This window comes from Neovison vison, chromosome 1, assembly GCF_020171115.1.
Source record: "Neovison vison isolate M4711 chromosome 1, ASM_NN_V1, whole genome shotgun sequence".
NCBI lineage: Eukaryota > Metazoa > Chordata > Mammalia > Carnivora > Mustelidae > Neogale > Neogale vison.
This window is the reverse complement of record NC_058091.1, coordinates 273,731,505-273,752,080: the sequence shown is the minus strand read 5'-3', so window position 1 is coordinate 273,752,080 and position 20,576 is coordinate 273,731,505. Positions and strand designations below refer to the sequence as shown.

Sequence of the window (20,576 nt, the reverse complement as noted above, 5' to 3'; positions counted from 1 at the left end):
TCCTAAAGAGGTGATTTTTCACTTTTCACTTGTACTAACATGGAATGCTAAGCCTGTAGGCAGAAAATCTTAACCTGGGAGATAACGAGTGAGGGAACTCAGCTCCAGACTGAGGGACAGACATAAATCAAACAAAACAAACAAGAATTGTCCAACGGTTCAGGATCTGCAGATAACAAAGTAGAGTTTGAAAAGGTGAGTGGGTGAGAGGAGGGATTCAAAGTTTCAAAAGGGAAATGTTTCCCAGGATCTGTTCCTAAGTAGATCCACTCTGCACCCAATTCAGGGCTTTACAATCAGAGGTCATAACACTTTTGTTTCCAAGCACTAAACCTCAGCACTCTTCCCCCGCTCCCCCCACAACGCAGAAAAAGAAAACAACAACAAAAAAGGAGAAAAAATAAAATGTTCTGTGTCCAGCAAGTTCTAGTGCAACCTTCCCCGTCACCGCTAGTTGTCACTTGGCTCCCAGACGGGAGAGCTGAGGTTTTCGGCACTGCGGTTAGAGAGAATGCAGTCCTAATTAAACTGAGTAACTCCTAAAGCTTCCCCTTAAAGTCCTCAGCCCAGTGAGAGCCAATATGCAGAGGGGCTGGGGGCCAGTGATAGGGTGGGAGTATAGCAGGTGGAAGGACAAACAAATCACAAAAAACGCAAACAGCTGCCAGAGCAGCGACTGTCTCAGACCTCCACGCACAAGCCAGACACCCTGCGGGCGGGGTGGGGTGGGGGAGCGGGGAATGGAAAGACCCGATTGCAGCGATATACAACAACCCCCTCCCCCACAAGTGAGGGGATCACGGACAGAGTCAGCCTCAGTGCTCCTTTCCCCCGTTTCCATTACAGCGATGTGGTCAGTAGAAAATTGCATACCTGAAGAATACAATGGTCTCCCAAAGGTAGAGTCGAAGAGTATTGAAGCTGTACATTTTTCAGGTCCTTGTGCTTTGTAGTCCACGAGTTATGGGGGCAAAAATGTTTCAAATTGGCACTTACAAAACCAGCGAGTGCTATTGAAAAAATAATCCAGATGTTAGGAGGAGGTGGAAAACCGGAGCGCGGAGGAAGAGCCCCAGGGGAAATTGGAAAGAGGGGTCTGTAGGTACCACGGACAGAGGCAGCCGCGAAGCGTTTCAGCACCACGGAGAGCGTCCAGCCCTGCTTTTCAGGAGTGCGAAGAGTATTGCTGTTTGTTAAACTCCAGCTTGTCTGTTGGCTCCCTGCGGCGGTGGGGAGGCACGTTTGGGGGTGGGTATATTTTCTTTTTTACCCCTGTTTTTCTGTTTAAACGGCTAGCTCCATGCAAGGAAAAAAAAAAAATCTTCTGAGGCGATCAGAACGCTGGCCTCGGACGGTTAGGTTCGGCGAGCATCTTGGGTAGAGAGAGCTGGGCTTTATGCCCCTGGGCTGGCCTGAGGGGGTTAGGGGCGAGGGGAAGGGATTGACGGTGCTGCCTTCAGTTAAATCCCGGAGAATGTGCCAGGCTGGCGCATCGCGACCGAGTCCCGGAATCTCGTTTCCCTGTCTGCGTGCCGGTCTGCTGTCGCCTTGCGATCCGTGTTCTCTGGTCCCCGCCGAATAAGTTATGATCGCTGCAGGAAAGGTGTCCCATTGCTCGGGGCTGCAGGCGTGAGAGAGCTCAGGGCAAGTTTCAGGGGCTGCCGGGGTCCATGGCGATCCCGCGGGGCTCAGTAGCCCAAGGCTTCAGATGCATCTCGATTTCCTCAGCTCGCCCATCTTCCTCTGGCCAGGACTCCTTCAGATCTTCAGACTTTCTTACTGCATTAATTTAACAAACTGGCGGTATGGGGGTTGGAGGCGGGGTGGGAGGGGGCGGGCGAAGGCCGATGGGAGGGGGTGGAGAGGAAAAAAGGGGGGAAAAAAACTCCTTAGTATCTTCAAACCCTCCCACTCGAGGTGCTCATTGGCCCGCGGCTGCAAAAACCAGATCTTTTCTCAGTGTTTGGCCAATCGCGTATAAGACTCTGGGTTGAGTTTAACGCTTAAAGTGCTGGACGAGATCCCTGTATCTCTTCTCCTTTGCAAGCGGGCAGTGAGGTGGGGGAGATTATGGAGTTAATCTCTTGAGTGCTGTCAAAATACTGCCACGATATTTAAAGAATGTCCTTATATGTGAGTAAAACAAACACCATGGGTCCCAGTTCAAACCTGTGTCCGGGCTCAGTACATCTTCTTAAAAGGGAAGAGCTGAACCACATCCTGACTTTCTTTAGCGCTCTGAAGTTATAGTATTTGATACAGAAGTGAAGGAGAGGTTTCAAGAAAAAGCCCGGTCCATAAAAGCCACCTCCTGTTCCCCTGGGCCACTGCAGGAGAATTTCCTTGAGCACTGTACAGGGTCAAGAGAGAGCAGCCCTGGCCTCACTGCTGGGCCCCCTGGGGGAGATAATTATGGACGATATCCCCCTTCCAACTGGACAGGAGACACTTTTATTTACCTGTCACAAGCTGGGGCAACAGAGCCTAAGAGAACTGTGGCTTGTTCCCAAATGATTGAGCCAAGCTGTACACATAGGTATTTAGTACTTAACCACTCCTACTCTCTTTTCCCCCCAGCCTCCTGCTTCTCTGTTTCCCACCTTAGCTGAGTCTCAGAAACCAGCTATACATTTCACTCTAGAGCCCAGCTGGGGAGGTGGAGTTAATCAGATTTTCCCCAAGCTACCAGACTTTAGTGGATTAATAGCCTCTGCAGGATTTTCTGGCTGATTTGAACTGGCTGGACTCTGGGGTCTCTCTCTCCTAGCCTAGTGAGTGGGGTCAACACTTCCCTCTTTCTCAGCAGTTAGGAACTCCTTCTTTTGAGGTTTTGGAGGTTGGTTCTCTGTACAATAGTTCTTAACAGCTCAGCTGTCTCCAAGCCCAGGCCTTTTCCCAAAGAAGTCTGGAAAGCATTGTTCACCAGTCTCCTACCAGCAGGGATCTCCCCACCTCCAATCTCCATGCCACTCTTATGGCACAGCCGACATTACTCTCTTTTATTGGCTTCCACACACCAGAACAGTGATGGGCTGCTTAGAATTTCCAGGAGTTTCTGAGTAGTGACTGAAAAGGGCTTTGAAGGTGGTTATTCATGAGTCTTATACACATTTATATTATCTGTCTATCTATATCTATTGCTAACCTTTATTAGCATGCCTTTTATTGATCAGGTACTAATATGAACTTCACACAATCTCATTTACTTCCCACGGTAATACCTTGAGGTAAATATTATCTTTGTGCGTGTGTTTTTGTATATGTGTGTGTACATTTGTGAGTAGCTTGGGCAAGACAAACATGTATATTTCTGTATATACAAATTGATTTGTGATTTGGTGTCCACCCCAAATTCTGAAGCAAATGGACAGTGCACATGTGTATTTGTACATTTGTGCTTATAAATGGGTCTCTGTCCACATGGACATACATATATGCATCTCCTTGTGTCATTGTTATACCCCTGAAGATTCTAAAACAAACTGTGATGTCACAACTTTGTCTTTGTTCCTTACCTGGCTAGGAAGCAAGTGGATAAAGTGTGTGGAAATTACCTTTTCTTTTCCTTCGAGGGACACCGTGTGTGTGTGTGTGCGCGCGTGCGCGCACGCACGCACGCATTATTGTTATTGTTGTTGTTGTTGCTGATGCAGGCATGACTGGCTCCAAGGCTTTGAGCTGTGCAGGAGAGGAGAATATTTACTACCCGGGGGCCCCTGTTTTCTAGTAGGCTTCTGTTTTCACTGAGTCTGCTACTTTTACTTAATAAGCATGCATGAAGTAAGAGTGTGCCAAGCATTGGGGATCCGCCAATACGTAAGATGAACAATACTCTGAACCTCCTTGACATGAAATCACTTTAGAGGTTCAGTGGGAAAATTTCTCATCATTGGGAATCTACAGTTTTTACCCCAGATCTCATATATTTCTTATGTCTATAAAAAAGTATACTTGGATGTTTCAGCCTTGTGTAGGTCACTATTGAAATACCTGTGGGCTTGGAGGTCAGAGATTTATGTTCTTATTTTATCTCTGCCTCAAAAAGGCTGGATGATGTTGGATAAATGACCAAATCTCTTTGGGCATAAGTCACACAGGGAGAGTAGCATCCATTCTTCTCATCACAAGAAGCTGCGTAGGAGATATGGCATTCCAGTCTAATCTTATTATGACTACCAAGCTTTGAAATAGAAATCTCAATGGAATGGAATGGATTGGCTCCAGCAGATGGTCCATTTTGTAACGGTAAGTATTCTGGGTAGCTTAATTCCAATACTTGGGTGGCCTCCTATAGATAGTCAGATTTGAGCTCTTCTAATTATGAATACATTTTTTTAAAGATTTTATTTATTTATTTGACAGACAGAGATTACAAGTAGCAGAGAGGCAGGCAGAGAGAGAGGGGAAAGCAGGCTCCCTGCCGAGCAGAGAGCCCCATGCAGGGCTCGATCCCAGGACCCTGGGATTATGACCTGAGCCGAAGGCAGAAGCTTTAACCCACTGAGCCACCCAGGCGCCCCAATTATGAATACATTTTGACCTGCACCAAGACTTAGTTTATTCCTAGAAATGATTCATGCTTTAATTTCAGTCATTCATTCATTCAGCATTTACTCTGTGCCAATCATTATTCTAGGCACTGGGGATATAGCAGCCAACAAGACAGGTAAATATCCCTATTCTAATGGAGTTTATCTTCCAGCGGAGGGGAGAGAAGACAAAAAGGTAAATTATGATGTATTAGGTAATCATAAGGTTTAAAGAGAAGAAAGCAGTCTAAGGGGAGAAAGTGCTATAGAGGTACTATTTAGTATAGGGTGGTCAGAGCAGAGAGTGCTTTCTGAAAAGAAGACATTTGAACAGAGGAAAGAAGGAAGTGAGGGAATGAGCCATGTGAACCTCAGGGAGGGGAAGGAGAGCTTTCCAGGTGTCGAGGGAGCAAACATAAAGACCCTGAGAGGGGAATATGTTTTGAGTGTGCAGGGAACAGCAAGGAGGCCAGTATGCCTGGGTGGAATGAATGGAAGGTGAGAGTGCTGGCCAAGGAGGTTAGCGAGTTCTTTTCTTTTCTTTTTTTTTATTAAAGATTTTATTATTTATTTGTCAGAGAGAGAGGGAGAGAGAGCAAGCACAGGCAGACAGAGAGGCAGGCAGAGGCAGAGGGAGAAGCAGGCTCCCTGCCGAGCAAGGAGCCCGTTGTGGGACTCGATCCCAGGACGCTGGGATCATGACCTGAGCCGAAGGCAGCTGCTTAACCAACTGAGCCACCCAGGCGTCCCGAGGTTAGCGAGTTCTTGGGGGAGAGGCCAGGCCCTGTCTCCAGAGCACAATAAGGACTTTGGGTTTTATTTTGAGTGAAACATTTTTGGAGGGTTTTAAGTAACAAGATCTGACTTAATATTTTAACAAGATTCGTCTGGCTACTGTGTTTAGAGTAAGATGTGTAGGGACGGGAGGGGAAAATGAAAACAAGGAGACTAGTTAGAAGCTACTGAAAAAAGTCCATGTGAGAGATTCTTAGAGGCGGTTCTTGTTCCACAATTTATTTATAGAAGAAGAGAATAATATCCAGAGAGGCTAAGTGACTTACCCCTTAGACTAGTAGTAGAGTTGGGATAAGAATGCAGGTACCTAATTATAGCTAATGGATCTTTCCACCATTTTTTGCTCCAACTAAAATGAAGGGCATGGAGAGAGAGGGTAAAGGAAATCTACAAAGGAAGAGACTTCACCTGGTTTGTTACCAATACATGTCTAGCAGCATGTAGAGTGCCCAGCACACTGGAGGAGCTTGTAAATATTTCTTGCAAGGATGAATGAGTGAATAAATGAAGGAGGAACAAAAAGATGCAGGCAGCGGGCCAGAAGAGAGAAAGAGGAAGGCTAGTGTTAATCAGGTGAGATTATGCAGGCCTGAACTCGCTAATGTAATTAACACAATGCCAAGCCTCTGACCATAATGACATTCACAGAGGAGGGTGCTGGATGTTTCAATACTGCTTTGACAGGCTTCAGTGATACTTTGTAAAGAGAGATGGATATTCTGAGGAATTGAGCAGCTTGCCTAATTGTGCTGAAGTATTTTGATGAATACAGGTCTTCAAATGGTACTATGGAAGAACCTTTCCTACAAGGAGTGGGAGGCTTACTGCCAGCCTTTCTTAACCCAATTTAGAGAATGAACTTGCTACCATTTTTTTTTAAAAAGATTTTATTTGACAGAGAGAGATCACAAGTAGGCAAAGAGGCAAGCAGAGAGAGAGAGAGAGAGGAGGAAGCAGGCTCCCTGCCTAGCAGAGAACCCGATGTGGGACTCGATCCCAGGACTCTGAGATCATGACCTGAGCTGAAGGCAGAGGCTTAACCCACTGAGCCACCCAGGCAGCCCCCCCCCCTTTTTTTTTTTTTGCAGAGCAATAGTATGCCCTTCGTGCTTTAAAGATGGGACCTCAGAACTACTTGGGAAATCTCAGTGGCACTAGGAGAATTTTAAATCATAAGCAGTGGATGCTTAAAATATTGAGGGACCTTTCCTCCTATTTTTCACCAAGAAATCCAGGAATTGGGGCACCTGGGTGGCTCAGTGGGTTAAGCCTCTGCCTTCGGCTCAGGTCATGATCCCAGGGTCCTGGGATCAAGTCCCGCATTGGGCTCTCTGCTCAGCAAGGAGCCTGCTTTCCTCTCTCTCTCTCTCTGCCTGCTGCCTACTTGTGATTTCTCTCTCTGTCAAATAAATAAATAAAATCTTAAAAAAAAAATAAAAGAAATCCAGGAATTGAAATGAACTGACTTAATAAGATATCCCTACAATAAGATATCCCTATAAAGCTGAGTCTAGAACGCAGGACTCCTGTCTCTCAAGTCCTGGTTCCCAACACCTTCATTTGGAGACCTAAAATAAGAAGAGGAGGCGGGATCAGTGAAGAAGAAATGCCTCATATCAGGACTGATCAGGCCCTGACTTTCTGCCCAGAGACTCCCCCAAGTTAGTTCTGTAGCCAAATCAATACGTGTACACTGGGCTCTAGTGGCTTGACGCCCATTGAGACTTTAGGATCCCCTGTGCTGCTTTTCCATCTTCCCATCACACCATCTTTGTCTCTTTTTTCCTCCTTTCTTCTTAGCCTATCCTTAACTCTTATTTCACGTTTATTAAATCAGTTCCTCTTACTGGGTCTCTCACTGCCTCCACAAGGAGTTTTGGCATTAAGAAGTTTTGGCAGAAGATATGTGTTTTTTTTTTTTCTTTCTCTTCTGAGTTTTCACTCAGTGGTTCATTCATTTAAAAAGTATATGTATTTTGGGGGCACCTGAGTGGATCAGTGGGTTGAAGCCTCTGCCTTCAGTTCACGTCATGATCCCAGGGTCCTGGGATTGAGCCCTGCATTGGGCTCTCTGCTCAGTGGGGAGCCTGCTTCCCCCTCTCTCTCTGCCTGCCTCTCTGCCTTCTTGTGATATCTGCCTGTCAAATAAATAAATAAAATCTTTAAAAAAATAAAAAAGAAAAGTAAAAAGTACATGTATTTTGAACACCGGCTGTGTGTCTGACACTGTGCTGAGGTTTTACATCTCTGAGAAAAGAGTTGTTCATTTGTTTGTTTTTTTAAAGATTTTATTTATTTATTTGACAGGCAGAGATCACAAGTTTGCAGAGAGGCAGGCAGAGAGAGAGGGGGAAGCAGGCTCCCTGTAGAGCAGAAAGCCTGATGCGGGGCTCGATGCGGGGCTTGATGCGGGGCTTGATCCCAGGACTCTAGGATCATGACCAGAAGGCAGAGGCTTTAACCCACTGAGCCACCCAGGTGCCCCTGTTCATTTGGTTTTTAACAAATGTTTATTAGCTACCTTCTCTGTGCTAGGAGCTATGGCAAATGGGTCACAATCAGTGTTGGTTGAAGGAAGGAGGAGGTGATGCAGAGAGATTCTTGTACTGCATATTTTAAAATCATTTAAATTGGAAATACACCTATATAAAGTACGTAAGTTTTGTTAAGTTACTGACAAAATGGATGCTATCTATATCATGAAACAGAGCATGGCCAGCACTTCAGAAGGCTGCCTCATATCCCCTCCAGTCATTTTATGCCAAAGATATCGACGATTCTAATTTCTATTACTTCCATCTTGCTTGTATTTTGGCAAAATGAAATAATCTTCATTCATGAGAGGGATTAACCTAGAACTTAAAAATGTCTTTTTCAGGTTTTGGTAGAAAGATTGTGGTGGCCTCATCACAGATGTTTTCTCTTTTCTATTCTTTAGAAACATCTATTTAAGGTTGATGTTACTTGTTTTTTTAATGTTTAGAAGTGTTCATTGGTGAAGCGATTTGGGCCTGGAGCTTTCTTAGAGGAAAGTTTTAATTTACAGATTCAATTTATTTAATAGATATAAAACTGTTAAGATTGTATATTTCTTCTTGGGTAGTTTTAGTAAGTTGTACTTTTCTAGGCACTTGTCCACTTAATATAAATTTTCATATTTACTTGCATAAAATTGCCATAATCCTCTTACTTTGTTAGTCTATAGAATCTGTAGGGATGTCTTCTTATCTGTTTGTCATAGGATAATTTGTGCTTTCTTTTTTCTTGATTATAACCATTTTATTGGTTACTTCAAATTACCAGCTTTAAAATTTTTTCTATATTACAAATTTGTTTTCTATTCTTTCTTTCTTTTTCCTCCTCCTCTCAATTTATGCCCTTTTTTTTTTTTTTTTTTTTTTTGCTAGTTTAATTTCTTTTTTTTTCTGGCTTCTTTTTTTTTTTTTTTTAAAGATTTTATTTATTTACTTGACAGAGAAAGATTACAAGTAGGCAGAGAGGCAGGCAGAGAGAGAGGAGGAAGCAGGCTCCCTGCCGAGCAGAGAGCCTGATGCGGGACTCGATCCCAGGACCCTGAGATCATGACCTGAGCCGAAGGCAGCGGCTTAACCCACTGAGCCACCCAGGCGCCCTTTTTTTCTGGCTTCTTGAAAGGGATGCTTAGATAATTGATTTTTAACCTTTCTTATTTTCTAATATACATTTAAGACTTTGTCTTTTCTCCTGAGCTTTCTTGAGATGCATCCCACAAGTTATGTTTTCAGTATTATTCAGTTCAAAATATTTTCTAGTATCCTCTTGCTTTATATTTTGGTTCTTAGAGGTATTTGGAAATATACTTTTGATTATGTCATTCCATTCTTTTCTGCCTGATATAATATCTTTGAAAAGTCAGCTAGAGGCTTTATTTTTGATCCTTTAAGGAATGCATCTTTGTTTTCTGGGGGGTTTTAGTATTTTACTTACTTTGGTTTTATAAGTTTTATATCATGTGCCTACGTTTGTTTGTTTGCTTTTATCCCTAGGAGTCAAACCCTATTTTAATTAATTATTTTGTGTGTGTATACATATATATATTTTTTTATTGAAGTAGAGTTGCCACGAAATGTTATCTCAGTTTCAAGTTCACGGCATAGTGATTGAACAAGTCTATATGTTATGCTGTGCTCACAAGTGTGGCTACCATATGTCACCATGCAACACTGTTACAATGCCATTGTCTATATTCCCTATGCTGTACCTTTCATCCCTGTTGAATACTATTTTAGGACCACACAGGAAATATTGAATAAAGTTTTATGCTGAACTTTCCTGATAGACATTTTCTCATGGGGCTCTATGTAATGGATTATATCAGTCCCATTAGCCACATTCATACCATTCACAAAGGATGTACAAATTGTGTCATTGGTTTGAAGAGTCAAGTTTGGAAAATAGTAATCTTTCTATTCTTTCTGGTTTTAGAGAAATTCTCAAAATATATTTAGTAGGCTCCCAGCCCATAATCGTTTGATTAAGTGTTTTTTCTAAAAATAACTTATAGCAAAGGAATCATTTACTTTATACTTATTAAAAAACAGAACTCATCCATTTTCTCCACTGTTCCATGGAGGGAAAAACTGGTTCAGCCAAACAGATATAGTAGGAAGTATGTTTTCCATTTTGGCTTCTCTGTTTTAATGACCAGAGCAAATCCTGTCATTTTCACCTTATTTGGACACAGTGGTATCAGTATCCTTTTCTTCCTCTGAATCTTGATCTGGCATCCAACACTGATATTTTATTTTCTTTTATTTTTTTAAATTAACATATAATGTATTTTAGATCCAAAGATGGAATATTTCAAAGCTTGCAGGATCCTTTCTTCCAACACTCCTGATGGGATTTTCCTTCCAGGAGCACACACTGCCATCAAACAGACGTGTCCAAGGCCTCTTCCAGGCCTGCCAGGTGCCACCCTCTCCCAGGTCCTAGCCCAGAGGGGGCCTCCCACCCCCTGTCCACTGCTACCTCCACTCCCAGAGGTCCATGGTGACTGCTGGGGTTTCGCATTCTTTGTGAATATCCCTGCTGGGACTCCCATAGCTCTTCCAAATTTGCGTCTTGATGTAGTTCATCAGTAGTCAGTATTTCATTATTGTTCCCTCATTCTCTCTTCTCCACTAGAATCCCAGTTACACATAGGCTAACGCCACTTATTTCTATTCTTCCCCACCCCACCCCTTTTTCTGAATCTGTCTGGATCTTTTCTACTCTTTTCACTAACCATGTCTTCTGCTGTGTTTAATCTGGTTTTACTCTTACATACTGAATTTTCAGTTGTTTTAATTTTCAGGCTAGCACTTTCACTTCCTTTTTTTTTTTTTTTTTTTTAGAAAATAGATTACAACATGCTAGAGAAATTCCCCATCTTTTCATCTATTTTCTGGATGCTTTGGAAGTATGTATCATCTATCTATCCCTTAAGTTCATGGATTATTATGGAACATAATAATCATAATTATTTTAAAATTCCTGCCTGAGAATTCTAGAATCTGGGCTACCTACTGTTATCTCTCTATTGCCTGATATTTTAAAATTGGATTTTGATCATTTGTATCTGTTTACTATCATGCCTAGTTATTTTTTCAGCAAATACTTTAAATTATATATGAAAAATTACACTGGCTCTGAATCATGTTATCTTCTAGAAAGATTACATTTCCTTCAAGTTGGCAGAGTGTGGACAGATCACCTTGATTCAACCATGCATTGAGATGATTTCAAACTTTGTTTCAGGCTTTGTAAAGAGTGTCTGTTTCCTCCCTCCTTTTTTTTTTTTTCAGTGTAACTTTTTGAGGCATAAAATTAGTATGTACCATCATATAAAATTCAGTGTACAACATTATAATTTGATATCTATGTGCACTACAAAGTGATCAACCCCCAAAAGGTTAGTTACTGTCCATCACCATATGAGGGGTGTCTATTGCTTTTTTTTTTTCCTAAAGATTTTATTTATTTTATTTGACAGAGAGAGATCACAAGTAGGCAGAGAGTCAGGCAGAGAGAGAAGGGGAAGCAGGCTCCCTGCTGAGCAGAGAGTCCGATGCGGGGCTCGATCCCAGGACCCTGAGATCATGACCTGAGCCGAAGGCAGCAGCTTAATCCATGAGCCACCCAGGCGCCCCGGGGTGTCTATTTCTGATGTGCTTTACTTCTTGGGCCCATCAGGGTCTCAGCTGAAAGTGAGCACATTCTCTTTGGTGGGTCCTGACAACAATTCTGTTGTTTCCAGAAAACAGAAACAGTTGTTTCCAGAACTGTATAGAACTGGCAAAATCATTACTTCGTGTTTTCACCTCTTAACAGCTGCTTTTTCAAAAATAATTTTTTAAAATTGTATTTTGTGATGAAGACCTTCCTGACCATCCTCCCTGAAGTACCAGCCCCCAACACTATCATTCATTTTGTTTTATTTTAGAATTTACAAAAAAGTTTCCATATACACTTCACCCAGTTTTCCCTAATGTAACATTTTACATAATATGTCAGAAGTAAGGCTGCAATATTGACACATTACTATTTGCTGAACTATCAACTTTATTTGGATTTTTTCCAGTTTTTTCCTTTTTGTCCTTTTACTGTTGCAGACCCCAATCCAGGATACCAGGGTACCACATTACTCATCACGTCTCTTTAGTCTCCCTTGCATTGTGCCAGACTCTCTGTCTTCCCTTGTTTTTTCATGACCTTAATGGTCTGAGGAGTGCCGGTCAGGTGTTTTATAGAATGCCACTCAATCTGAGTTTGTCTGATTTTTTCTCATGATTAGAATGAGGTTTTAAGGTTTTGAAAGGACATCATAGTGGTGAGGTGCCCTCCTTGTCATTTGATTTCAGTGGGTACATGATAATCCATTACTTATCACTGTTGATGTTGAGCTTGGTCATTTCGTTTAGGTAGTGTCTGGCAGGCTTCTCCACTGAAGTTACCAGTTTTCCATTCCCATACTCTGTTCTCTTCCTCCTGCTCTCCCTCAATGAGAGTGAAATTATCAGCTATGTTTGCTTGGCTACTTAGAGTCTCACCCCCTACATGTACATCTGGGAATTTGGCAAAGGCACAGAGAAGAAATTGCATGTGGGATGTTGGTCTTGCGTCTCTGTAGATCCTTTTTTCTCTAGGGTCTTGGGTTTAGTTTCTGGATGTCTATAACTTTTTTGGGGGGGGCTTGCACTCCAGTGAAACTGTTGGGCCACTGTTTTCTGTTTTGTCTTTTTGTTCTGCAGTGAGAATCAGAAAATGCTCTGAGTAGAGAAAGCACTGATTCAGTCCTCTGAGTCGTGGCTGCCTTGGTGACTCCCACTTGCCTTGAAACACTAATTTGATTTTTGATCCAGTTTTTGTAGTTTTTCTCAGTAGGAGAGTTTGTTAGACACAGATTACTTCTTCGTAGTAAGAAGGCAGTAAGGAGCCACTGAAAGGTTTCCACCACTACTCTGCGCCATGCTCATGGCTCCCTGGATTGGCTCCCTTATGGCCCCTCTTTATCTCAGTCTTACCTTATGCCTGCTTCAGGGATCACTGTTACTTTTTCACTTCTATTCTTCCATCAAGCATTTTTTTCTTCTCTAGCTCTCACTTTTACTTCTCACACCCAACTCATAGTCCATTCTTTATACAGAAGCCAGAGTAGTCTTTAAAATATTAAACCTTTGCACTGAATTCCCTTTGTACTTAGAATGAAATACAGTTCCTCGCACAGACTTAGACGATCAGCCCTGACTCCCCTCTGTGACCAAACCTCATGCCAATCTCCCCTTATCTCACCAAGCTACCAATTGAACCCAGATCTTCATATAATTAGTTCTTTTTGTCACTCATGTTTCTGTTAAATGCTGTCCCTCAACAAAGCCTTCTCCAACCATTCTCCCTCAAGTATCTCTCTCCCATCACTATCATTCATTTTGTTTTATTTTTCTTCATGGCAATTATTCTTATCTAAAATTTTTTGTTCATTATATATTTACTTTTTCATTTTAAAATATAAGTAGACAGTAATAGGAACTTTCTTCTTCTCTGATTGGCTAGTGCCTATAGTTCTTGGCACGTAGTAAGCATTGAATGAATGAACCAAGTCCTACAAGATTTATTTACTATGTAACATGCACTATGCTTCATGCTTCTGATAAATTATCACAATGACCCTATGAAGTGAAGTCTATTATTGCCCCCACTTTGCAGAGAAATGATGTTTAAGGCACAGAGATCAAGTGTGTTGCTCAGTTTTACCAGCCAATGTAATTTTTCAGTCTTACAATCTATAATGTATGCTGGAGGTTATTTGTTATAATCAGTTAGGTTTTCTATTAATTTTACATGTCACAACTTTCCCTCAATTGAAGATTGGTTTCCTTGATGAAAAAATATGGCATTATTGTGGATTTCCTTTTTGGATTTCTACCAGAAGAGTTCTGAGAATAGACATTTGTTGTTTTTGCTCAACTGTCATTCATTTGCCCTTCTTCTAGTAACAGCACCTGGGTTTTCCTTGAGGAACACTCCTCACCTCTCTCACTTTTAGTCTAGGTGGTTTGGGTGGGGTTAGCCCAAGATCCAGAGGTGGAAGGGCCTGGCAGGTCGGCTTCATCAATATACTCCAGCCCCTGAACCCAGACTTGCTCAGGGATAAACGTATGACCCAAATCTATCCAATCACAGCTAATTAGACTTAGTGCTTTGAGGATGTGAATAGGAGAGCCCGCTCCCTTTCCTCCACCAAAACAAAACAAAGAGGATAAAGCCAATATCAGGAAATCAGAATTGAGTGTTGGAGAAAGCCAGTTTCCCAGTGATATTGTTTGAATGCCTGCATCCAGGCAGCCTCAAATCATGATCTCCTCTGGGTTTTTAGTTAAATGGACCAATTAATGGATTTTGTGCTTAAGCCAGTTATAGTTGGATTTCTTTTTCCTTTGCACCTGAAAGAGTCCTAATTCATAGAGTGCTCAATATATGCCTCTTGACGGTTGATTCACTGTGCACAAGACGCTTGTACCCAACCCAAGTGTGTGTCCATGTAGCCTGATTAGAGGCCAAAGTGTGTCTCATGTGACCTTGCAGAAAAGCTCCCCAGGCACCTCTCTCTGCTTCTGAGTCTGCATGAGGGTGGGCTTTCCTTTCTCAGGTGGAGGTAATAATGAGCCAGGCGGCGTGGTTGCCAAATGCTTAGATCTCAATGAGTGAAGCTCTAACTGCAGGAAAACCTCTCAGACATGTCCTAAGTGTCTTAATCTCTCTGTGGGTCTTCTCTCAAGGCTTAGGTGACTGATAATATGTTTGAGCTGTTGATCCTTTCTTTGATCGTGCTCCATAGGGTTGTTCTGTAATGAGACGGTGCCAAGGAACAGAGGCTCTTAGTGGCTGCTTTGCCTTGTGCTCCAGCTGTGTTGCTTGTCTCTGGATTTCACTTTTCCTTCTTCTCCTTCTGCTTGTGCTGGGATGGAAGCCCCTCAATGGGGCTGTCACCAAAGCACGTGTCTTCTGACTCCTCCAGTTCTCAGCAAAGTGTTTAAGTGTCAGAGTAATCTGCAAATAAGAAAACAGGGCTTACCAAGTCCTTGCGTCCTCGGGGCATATTGTCTTGTTTTAGAACCCTTGCACCTGATCCTCATGGGAGGTTGGGGGCATAGTCATGGCAGGTGCCGCTGGTTCCATTTTACAGATCCTTGTCGGAATGCGATGCAGGGCGAGAAATTCTGTGTAGCCGATCTGTTCCCGGCCCAATGCTCTCGCCATTAGACCACCCAGCACCCTCCGTCCACTCAGTTCTTTGCAACAGAGATGGTCAGTAACACTTCTTAGTCTTCAAGCCCAGGCTCAGTGAGCATCTCTGTTGTCTTTGCATATGCAGCTAGAAAAGCTCAATCTCTGAACCCATACAGCTATTCTTCAGGTATTCTTAGAGTTTCATAATCATAATTTTCTACCTTGTAATGTAATCGCTTGTGTGTATTTTTATCTTCTCTCCTAGAATTTAAGCTCCATGGTTCCCTTGGCACATAAATAGCAGAGTGTTTGATCTGTGGTCGGTATTCAGGCAGTGTTTATTGAGAGTGTGAACAAGTAAATAAATGCCTTATTATTATTTTTTTTTTTCCGTGCAGTGGTAGTGGGGGGTGGAGGTGGAGGGTCTAAGTGAAGAGACCAGAATTGTTGTTTTCAAAGTACCCAGAGGGCTGTTAGGTGGAAGAAGGGTTGAATTGGCTCGGCAACATGTTGGATTTCAGAGGGCAGAAGGAAGACTGGTGGGGAGACATTTCAGTGAGACATTGTTCAGCTCAGTAGGATTTCCTGTAGCCGGAGCTCCTCAAGGGTGAAGAGGCTACTATGTAAGTTAAAGTCTGTGTCATTGAAGGTATGAAAGCAGGTACTGGGTGACCGCTTGGCAAAGACAGTGCAGCGGAGAACCAAGCATCTGACGAGGGCTGGGGCTTCTAGGCTCCCTTCCTATTCACACCGTAGCATTCAAGAGGTCTTCAGTATGGTTGGCTGTGGATGGCTCTTCGGAGGGAAGCTTATACTCCAGAGTAAATCCTCACTCATTTAATATACACACAGGTAGTAGTGACAGTGATTAAGTGTGTGGGCTCCAGGGTTCAAATTCTGGCTCCTCTTGTTACTAATGTGTGACCTTGGCAGAGCTACTTAACCTCTCTGAAGCTCTGTTTCCTTATCTGTAAAGTGGTGTTCCCAGCACCTATGTCCCTGGGATGCTGTGTAGTAATGCCCAAAGAGCACCGTCACCCGGCACAGGGAAAATGCTCCCCAACATTGTTACTGTTACCCATCACTTCCCTCTCCTGCCTTTATCCCTATTCTGGGTGTGTGACCTGCGCTTCCTGGGGGCTGGCTCAGCCCCTTCCTCAGGTACTGTCTCAGGTCTCACACAGAAGAGGTCTGAGCAGTTTCCCCAAGGACTCCAGAGCTTGTGCCCCTGATCACTCAGTGGACAGCTGACTCTGAGCCTAGGGATCTGAGGCCTTGAGGCCTCTGGCCACTCTCCAAAGCCAACAATGTGAGATGAAAACAGAATATTATTTCTCTAGTCTTCTCTGGGATCCTCTCTGCTGGCACTCATTCAAGGCAGTTTTCTCCTGAATTTCAGAAGCAAAGAGTCCTTTTCGTTTTATTTATTTATTTTTTTAAAAGATTTTATTTATTTATTTGAGAGAGAGAGAGACAGTGAGAGAGAGCATGAGCGAGGAGAAGGTCAGAGAGCGAAGCAGACTCCCCATGGAGCTGGGAGCCTGATGTGGGACTCGATCCCGGGACTCCAGGATCACGCCCTGAGCCGAAGGCAGTCGTCCAACCAACTGAGCCACCCAGGCGTCCCTCCTTTTCGTTTTAAAAGCTTGAAGTTAAACATTGGGTTCCCAAAAGATTGATGGCAGTTTCTTCAGTTTACCCCTAAATTCCTGACCTGAATTTCCACTGCCCGGGTTATATTAGTGCATCAACAAAACCTGTGCCCTGAGAAGAGAAGATCTGTTCTTGTTCTTTGGTTATTGAGAGACTTGCAAGAGGAGATCTCAAGTCCTCAGCCCACACCTTGGTTGAAAGCAAAATTGCTCCTGGAGTCATTCTCTGTCCTGCAAGTGTTGAGATTTAATAAAAGTGGAACAAAATTGACTCAAAGACTCTTATATAAATTCTCCTTTTATATAAGCTCCTTGATAAGAAATTATTACACACGATATGTACTTGAATATGTTTTATCTACTTAATATCCTCTCCATTTTTAAGAAGAGAAATGAGGTACTGTTTTCACTTCTGCTTTAAAGATAAACAGAGGCATGCTAGCTCACCCCCGTCCAGGTAAGAAGGCCTAGAGTCGAGACACCAAAGCGGATCTATCTGACCCCAAAGTTTGGACCATTGATGTTGCCTTTTGTTAGGAGGACTATAGGAGAGGACTTATTACTTACATAATAAATGTTACAAATTGGCAAGAACAATTGTAGAACTCACAGACTAGATAACATACATGTACAAGGAGCCAGTGTGTCCATCTTCACATGAAGCAGTCAAGCCAGCCCCAAGAGGTTGATGTTCATATCCTTGATTTCTAGATAGGAAAAACAGGCACCAGGAAGGTAAGGGGTTTGCTTAAGAAAGCAAAGCTAGGATGCAGACCCTTCTCTGGATGCAAGGGGGTGTTTTCCATCATCATGGTTGTTGCCCTACAAGACATATATTTTAAAAACCATGCTTAAATTATGCCTTCTTTAATTTTTTTTTTTTTCCAAAAGATGTTAAGCTATCTTCTCGGAGTCCCTCAGTGATTCAACTAGCTTGCCAGGGCAGGCTTCAGGTGCCCTGTTTCAGTAATGACAGGCCCGGGGCTAGAAGGTTTGCCTGACATCAAACCAGGAGATGAGGGAGCAAAAGATGGGTTTGAATCAGCTGTTTTCACTTACGGGAAGCTCTGCTTTCGTTCTCCTTGGTTTCCTGGTTTGTCCCGCCTGCCTTCCCGATTCCTTGAGTCGTTAAGTTTCCCTTGACCTCCCAGGGTTTCCAGTCTGGTGCTTCTTTGTGTCTCCTCTCCCCTGTCTTTCATTCAGTCCACAGTCCTATGCCAGGGAATTGCCAAGGGGAAAGGTGACCTCCCCTCAACCAGTTAGCCTGCTTCCCCCTCCCCCACTCCTCCTCTCTACTCCCCCCAGTACCATTTACTGGTACCTGTCCTACCCACCAGGGACCTCAGACTTCATGAACAAATTGTGTTTTATAGATGTTTATGTAAACTTAAGTGTGACTTTTGTGTAACAGAGGTCAGCATGAGGGTGGGAAAAAGTCAGTGACAAATTCTTAGAGACAAGAAGAGAGCTTGGTGTTGAGGGACCGATCTGAAAAATCTGTGTTCAAGTGTCTGTTTGATCCCTTGTTAGCCATGTGACTTTAGGCAAGTTAATTAACTCTTTTCAGCCTTGTTTCCCAGTCTGTTAAATGAGCCTAATTTATAAGGTTATTGCGGAGATCACAGGAGATAATTAATATGAACTGTTTAGCACAAAGCATGTGCTCTTTTATTATTATAGTAAGTGCTGAATAAATGGGTAGGTAAGACTTATATAACTTAATTAAAATATAAAGCAGGGACTGTATTTTAGTGACTGCAGAACCCCAGTGCCTATTTCAGGATTTGGCACAAAGTCAAGGATCTAGGTCTATAGCTGTGGGTGCCATCTATTGAATGCGTTTCTGGCTCCAGGCACGTGCTAAGAGTTTAGTGTGCGTTCTGTCATTTAATCCTTCCAGCAACCCTGGGGAGGGTAGACTGGCTCTCCTACAGGGGTTACAGATGAAGTTGAGGGTTGGAGAGTTTAAATGACTCACCCACTGTCATGTGGGTCCTTCTAACGTCCAGGTCCCTTATGTTTGACTCCCAAGCCTGTGTTTACTTGTTTATTCCGTGAGTGGCTTATTCATTCAGGCAGCATTCTTTGAATATCTCCCCTGGGGGGAGGTCCTGGATGGGGACTTCCAGGATGGGGTCCTGGATGGGGACCACGATGTAGTTCATGCCCACAAAGAACTCATCAGCTGAGAAACAGATCCCTCTAACATGGGGGAGGGGAGGACAAGCGTCATGAGGAGGGCGCTCATGGGGACTGTGGACACACTCCAGAGGGACTTGTTGCCTCCTGAAGGAGGTGGACTTCAAACTGTGAGAAGGGCCAATGGTAGATCAATAAGGGGAGAGTATTCTAGAGCGTAAGCTTAGTGGGAGCCAAGGCTTGGGGGAACTCCCTTGGAAGATGGCATATGGGTCTTGGCCTAGGATATGGAGGAGACCAGTGGGGGAATAAAGCTGGCAGGAAACATGAAGTCCAGACTGTGAAAGTGCTGGAGAGCAGTTTAAGGATGGTGAAGGTAAGGGAGGCAAGGTTATGTTAGAAATGAACCCAGACTTGGTTCTGTGGGAGCTCACACATGCAGGAAGCGTTTGCCAGAACATGAGAAGCCCAGGATGATTTTGTAGTGTTTTTGTTTTTCATGAGACAATCTTCCAGGCCAGAGTTGGAGGCTATGAATTTCAGGTAGGTGGGCAGGGCCCAGAAGGTCATTTAAGGCAATGGAAGTTTGGTGATCTTCTCACAGGACTCAGCTGTTGTATTTCTCTTTCAGGAAATTGTGAGCATGGGATGAAATAAGGTGAGCTTTTTGCAAGCCCTGAAGACCTGTGTTTACTGGGGTTTGACTATCACTCAGGAGGTGTGAGGATGGGCCTTGTTTCTGAGCTGACTCTGCTGGGGCCAGTCCTATGGCTTCCATGCAGCTCCTTGGAGAGGCCCTGCTGGGCATTTTCTCCAGCAGCCTTGCAGTCACATGGCCTTATGCTGCTACCCCACCAGCCGCTGGCGAGGTGATCGAGTTATCCAATACCCTGGGAGCACCACAGGTGGGAAACGGCTCCCACAAACTACATTTGCTTCTCGGTGATTACATCGCAGTCTATAAAGGAAGAACAGTTCCCATATTTAAGTATGGGTTTCCAGAGGAACGCGAACGCAAGCCATTGAATATATGATGCTCTGTTTTCTTCCTCTGTTTGTTTCTTTGTTTCTTTCTATTGATTAAATGTCTTAAAAATTGAAGTATAGTTGACATACAAGCTTCTATGAGTTTTAGGTATACAAATAGCGATTTAACAATCCTATACATGAAGCCATGCTCACCATGGTAAGTGGAGTTACCATCTGTCAGCATACAAAGTTATTACAGTATTATAGAGGACATTCCCTATGTTGTACTTTTCATCCCCATGACATTCGTACTTCTTCTTTTAAGATTTATTTATTTATTTATTTATTTTAGAGAGTGAGCAAGTGAACAGGGGGAGGGGCACAGGGTGAGGGAGAGAGAGAATCCAGCACACCCCCTGCTGAGCCGGAAGCCCAACCTGGGGCTCCCTTCTAGGACCCTGTGATCATGACTTGAGTTGAAATGAAGAGTCAGATGCTCAACCGACTGAGCCACCCAGGCACCCCTGGATGTTTATACCTCTTACTCTCCTTCATCTACTCTACCCATTCCCTTACTCCTCTCCCTTCTGACAACAATGACTTTGTTCTCTGTATTCATGAAACTATTTGTGTGTGTGCATGTGGATTTCCTTGTTTTGGTTTTTAGATTCCGCATATAAGTGAAATCATAAAGTATTTTTCTTTCTCTGACTCAATTCAATTAGTATAATACCCTCTAGGT

The 20,576-nt window shown here is 43.3% G+C and overlaps 1 protein-coding gene across 2 annotated transcripts in view; it reads right to left on the bottom strand.

The window, feature by feature from the left end:
* GLRA1 (glycine receptor alpha 1) overlaps positions 1-931 on the bottom strand; it is an 81,546-nt gene extending 80,615 nt beyond the window's left edge. For both annotated transcript variants that reach the window (XM_044241114.1, XM_044241115.1), the window contains exon 1: positions 874-931. In XM_044241114.1, the coding sequence (XP_044097049.1) occupies positions 874-929 (56 nt within the window). In that variant the 5' untranslated portion in view covers positions 930-931. The remainder of the gene's footprint in view (positions 1-873) is intronic.
* Positions 932-20,576: the final 19,645 nt, after the last annotated feature.